We start from the raw sequence: 5,313 nt of genomic DNA on the forward strand, positions 1-5,313 counted from the left end.
CGAACGCACGCGCGAGAATTAAGCACGAACGCACGCGCGAGAATTAAGCACGAACGCACGCGCGAGAATTAAGCACGAACGCACGCGCGAGAATTAAGCACGAACGCGCGCGCGAGAATTAAGCACGAACGCACGCACGAGAGAATTAAGCACGAACGCGCGCGCGAGAATTAAGCACGAACGCACGCGCGAGAATTAAGTACGAACGCACGCGCGAGAATTAAGCACGAACGTACGCGCGAGAATTAAGCACGAACGCACGCGCGAGAATTAAGCACGAACGCACGCGCAAGAATTAAGCACGAACGCATGCGCGAGAATTAAGCACGAACGCGCGCGCGAGAATTAAGCACGAACGCGCACGCGAGAATTAAGCACGAACGCACGCGCGCGCGAGAATTAAGCACGAACGCGCGCGCGAGAATTAAGCACGAACGCGCGCGCGAGAATTAAGCACGAACGCGCGCGCGAGAATTAAGCACGAACGCGCGCATTTGTCACGCACAGTGCACGAACGTGCGCGTGCACGAGGATTAAGTAGAATGACGGAGTTACGCGCTATAGTCGCACACCCAGTCTATAGCGAGACACTCGCCGTCCTCGCACGTGAACTGATCCCCGCCGCACGTCGTCGGCACGTCTGCAGTGAGAGCGCGCCCACAGTCACGGATGATGCAGGGAACCGCGCGAGAGAATCAAGAACCTGCGTTTGCGTGTGACACACACAGTGCATGAATGAACGCGTGTGCGCGAGAAGCGCGTTTGGGGCTCAAAGGCATGCACGAGAATATAATACATATATAACACCTGAGAATTATGCACGATGCACGCAACTTCTAAGGTAGTTGATACTGAATAGTCAAATTTATTTTTTTAGTAACCGATCTGCCCAAATTAACTGTTGGTACCCGGGGGGAGGGGGGAGCCAATCACGCGCGCGAGCACTTACGTGGGGGGCAGCCGACCACGCGCACACGAACACTTACGTGGGGGGGCAGCCAATCACGCGCACGCGAGCACTTACGTGGGGGGCAGCCGACCTCGTCACTGTTGTCCCAGCAGTCGTTCTGACCGTTGCATCGCCACTCCTCCAGTATGCACGCCGTCGTCGCGTTGCAGTTGATGAGTTTGCTCGTCGCGTCCGCACCCTCTACGTGCTCGCTGCAGTCGCGGTGGGCTGCGGCGAGAGAGCAGAGCAGACGTGGTTGCCGTTAGCAACGGTAGTGGCCAGGATGTGAACAAGCGCTGATGATACCTATGGCTTTCATACCTGCTGTAGCTTATACATGTTATACGTAGCTTTTTTAACAGCTCGGCTATAGCGATATTTCTAGCTATGGATGAAAATAACCTCTCAAAATGTTTTAGGCGAATGACGGCTGCAGGATGCCTTATAGCAACCATGCGTTGCTAGGTGGTCTGGAGGCATGCCCCACATTCTCTTCAAAATTTTGGATGCAATAACCTGTTATATGAGTGATCTTCAGGCAGTTTACTATCATCACAATTATAATTACTATACTCAAAATTGTATAGCAGTATGTCCATCTCATCATGAGACGAATACACTATACGTTACTTACTATACTATACTATACTATACTATATAATCATGACTGTGTGTTAACTTACGACAGCCCATCTCGTCGCTGGCGTCCGGACAGTCCGGTGTGAAGTCACACTTGTGTTCCTGCAGTATGCACATGCCACTCGTGCACTTAAACTCATCCTCCTCACATGCTGAAACGACGACGAGTGGAAAACGTGAATGCATCCATGCAACATACAATCATATATACTGCTAACTTTGTGTAGCGACTTCTTAACAAACCTTTTTTTTATATATACACTGGCAACATCCAACCAGCAAGCTAAATCCACGTGGGGAAACTCAGTAAGGCTGTGCCCCAGAGAGGCTGTCCAGGCCTCTTCTTCACACATATCCTACAACCATACATACTCTACATGCACAACAACCTTGTCTGGAAACTAGAGAGAGAGAGTGGGAGAGGAGAGATGGAAGGAGGGAGAGGGAGCGGAAAAACGCAAGAGCCAGAGAGAGATAGAGGCAGAGAGAGAGAGAGAGAGAGAGAGAGAGAGAGAGCGAGAGAGCGGGAGAAAGCGGAGAGAGAGGAGAGAAGGAAGGGAAGAAGGGAGAGGGAGAATGAGCGAGAAATTGACAGATCGACAGATCAAATCGCCGAAATCCCATCAACGCATCCTCTATACACATAACCGGACATGGCCGCGTACGTCGGTCGTCATGGCAACGCGGCAACACTCACCACACTCGTCCTCGTCCACGAAGTCGGTGCAGTCGTACTTTCCATCGCATCGCAGCTTCTCCGGCAGGCAGCGTCCCTCGTCGCAGTGGAAGAAGCCAACAGGACACCATCGCTGACCTAAAAGGATGCAGATATCTGCTAATTACTGTTCGTACACCAGTCACAGCTGTTATAACTGTTTACATATCAAACAGCGTCCCTCGTCGCAGTGGAAGAAGCCAACAGGACACCATCGCTGACCTAAAAGGATGCAGATATCTGCTAATTACTGTTCGTACACCAGTCACAGCTGTTATAACTGTTTACATATCAAACAGCGTCCCTCGTCGCAGTGGAAGAAGCCAACAGGACACCATCGCTGACCTAAAAGAATGCAGATATCTGCTAATTACTGTTCGTACACCAGTCACAGCTGTTATAACTGTTTACACATCAAACAGCAACCCTCGTCGCAGTGGAAGAAGCCAACAAGACACAATCGCTGACCTGAAATATTGTGATCGCACGGCTTATTGCTACTGCTCATATACCAGCCGCAACTATCATAAGGCCAATACAAATTATAGGTGTGGTTACGGTTTCCCGAACGACACCCTATTTAGTCCCAGCAACCCTAAACATTTTATAATTATTGTCAATTTTCTTTAAAGTAAATAAAAATTTAAAAAATATATGAATTGGACAGTTCCTCCTTCAAAAGACACAACGCACATCCTTCGGACATGGTTCGTAAATAAAATATTTCAAGAAAATAAAATGTTTTCCCTACCTACCTACCCTATTTTTTTCGGCATGTAACGGTAACCACACATATATTTTGTTTTGGCCTAACAGACTATCTCTATCATAGCAGACTGCCTCTATCACTATCATAGCAGACTGAAACCTAGACAGCGGCCCTCGTTGCAGTAAGAAGTTGATGGGGCGCCAGTGCTGCCCGCAAACGCAACACACTTATTACTGTCACACTTCTATAGTCATAACAATCTACCTCTATCATTGCAGACTAGGTTTATCATAGCAGAAACCACCGGCCTGAAACGCGACAAACTCATTACCACTGCACTTGTACACCAGATAACACACCCTCTACTGGCATGTAATGTCATGGACGTAGCCTTAATACTATTGTTCTATTACACCAGCCATAGCAGACTCTATCGCTACTGGCCTTGAAATCTGACAAACGTACCCGTACCACTACCGCCGGTAATATAACCGTGAAAGCTCTACTAACTTGGACATGACTTAGTAGTCAAACCTGGTGTGCAGTTTTAGTTGTGTTATTCTACCTGTAGGGTGTACTCATGCTTTGTCATCCATGCTCCTATGTGTGCTAATCTACCCGTAGCAATCCACATCAGATCTAGCTACGTTATATATGCTTCTAGTAAATCATGCCATGCTACTACTACGATATCTGGAGCAAATAAAAAAATATAAAAAACCCAAACTTTTGGTTTTATTCGTTCCCACGTATGCGCACGACACCTACCACAGTACTCCTGGCACCGCGCTACTACGCTATCCGGAGCAAATAAAAAATAAAAATAAAAATAAATTAAAAAATCGAAACTTTTTTATTTGCTCCCGACATCTTACGTTGCCACCCTGGGTGCGCGCGACACCTACCGCAGTACTGAGGGTCCTCGTCATCGCCATGGGGACAGTGCACCGTGCGGTCACACGTGAACTCAAAGCGAATGCACAGGCCTCCCTTGCACGCAAACTCATCCTGCCTGCACTGGTGGTTGTCCACTAGAACGGCAAGCGATGGCAGAACGCAACTGATTACGCGCCGGCGTCGGCAAAACAACAGAGCAGCGTTCCCCCGGATAATAGGTCATATAGTTGAAATAAAAATTTCGAAATCGGAACTGGCTGCAGTTTTCCGACTTGTTTCCAAGACCGTTTAGGCAAAGCTATCTTGAGGCAATTATTAAAATCTAATATTATTATAAAATTATTATCGTAATTATATCTAATATTTATCTTCTATATCTAAAATTAAACATGGGGCGGTAGTTAGGCTACACTACGGCGTGCAGTCCTACTGAGTTAGTTTTCATGAAGCAGACGAAAAGAGTCGACGCCATCATGACAATGCGTAATTAATGACAAACGACTAATTTCGATGTTGTTATATAATAATGTTTTATCAGGTTCATCCAACTTTTGCTTGAGATTTTTTTTTATCTCACAGAGAAGTAAGAAACTACACAGTTACAGGATGTAACATCTATGGTTAGAACAAGATTAGGTTAATCTAGCTACGTGTAAATGTCTACATGCCCGTCACTGGTCGTGATTCACCGATGTATTACTCAGGCAAAACGCAACTCTGTCACCGTAACTATACTTTTATCACTACAATAGCTCAATAGCTCCATAGGTGTGCAGAGTGGGGCGATGTTTAGCCAGTGTCACACAAGAGACGAGTGAAGTCTCGTAAAAGACGTGTGCATGCGCATGAGACGAAAATAGTCGACGCCATCTTGACAATGCGTAGGTAGCGACGAACAACTAATTTCGACGATGAACAACATTTTATCAGGTTCTTCTAACCTTTGCTTGTTCTCAAGTCTGAGAAGTCAGAAATTACAGAGAACTATTGCCGTTCCCGTAACATTCAACAAAGGGACGTAAGATCTTTAAAGTTGAATTTGATTAGGTGAAGAATTAGGTTAATCTAGCTACGTGTAAATGTAAACATGCCGGTCACTGGTCGTAATTTTTTGACCCAGTAACGTAAGAGACACTCACTGCAGTTTCCGTTGTCGCACTGTATGGCGCGGCAGTGCGTCGCATTGAGTAGCACGCGTCCCGGGTTACAGGCGCACACCACGCTGCCGTACGCATCCGTCAAACACACGTCCTCGCAGCCTCCGTTGCCACGGTGACACAGGTGACTCGAACCTGTCGGATGCAAGTCGTACGTTAGAGATGGAGATGGTACGGTGGGGCTGGTGACTATTGAGCAGGACTGGCTGTTATTTTTATTTATGTACATTTATACTATATTCATACA

At 47.0% G+C, this 5,313-nt stretch overlaps 1 protein-coding gene across 1 annotated transcript in view; it reads right to left on the reverse strand.

Moving 5' to 3' along the window:
• The window catches only part of LOC106812801 (prolow-density lipoprotein receptor-related protein 1-like), a 59,463-nt gene that overhangs the window by 10,285 nt on the left and 43,865 nt on the right, over positions 1 to 5,313 (reverse strand). The window contains exons 24-28 of the mRNA XM_014816776.1: positions 5,049 to 5,201; positions 3,918 to 4,043; positions 2,286 to 2,402; positions 1,633 to 1,740; positions 1,025 to 1,177 (exon numbers count right to left, since the gene is read on the reverse strand). Of these exons, the coding sequence (XP_014672262.1) occupies positions 1,025 to 1,177; positions 1,633 to 1,740; positions 2,286 to 2,402; positions 3,918 to 4,043; positions 5,049 to 5,201 (657 nt within the window). The remainder of the gene's footprint in view (positions 1 to 1,024; positions 1,178 to 1,632; positions 1,741 to 2,285; positions 2,403 to 3,917; positions 4,044 to 5,048; positions 5,202 to 5,313) is intronic.

Source organism: Priapulus caudatus, unplaced genomic scaffold (assembly GCF_000485595.1).
Source record: "Priapulus caudatus unplaced genomic scaffold, Priapulus_caudatus-5.0.1 Scaffold688, whole genome shotgun sequence".
NCBI lineage: Eukaryota > Metazoa > Priapulida > Priapulimorpha > Priapulimorphida > Priapulidae > Priapulus > Priapulus caudatus.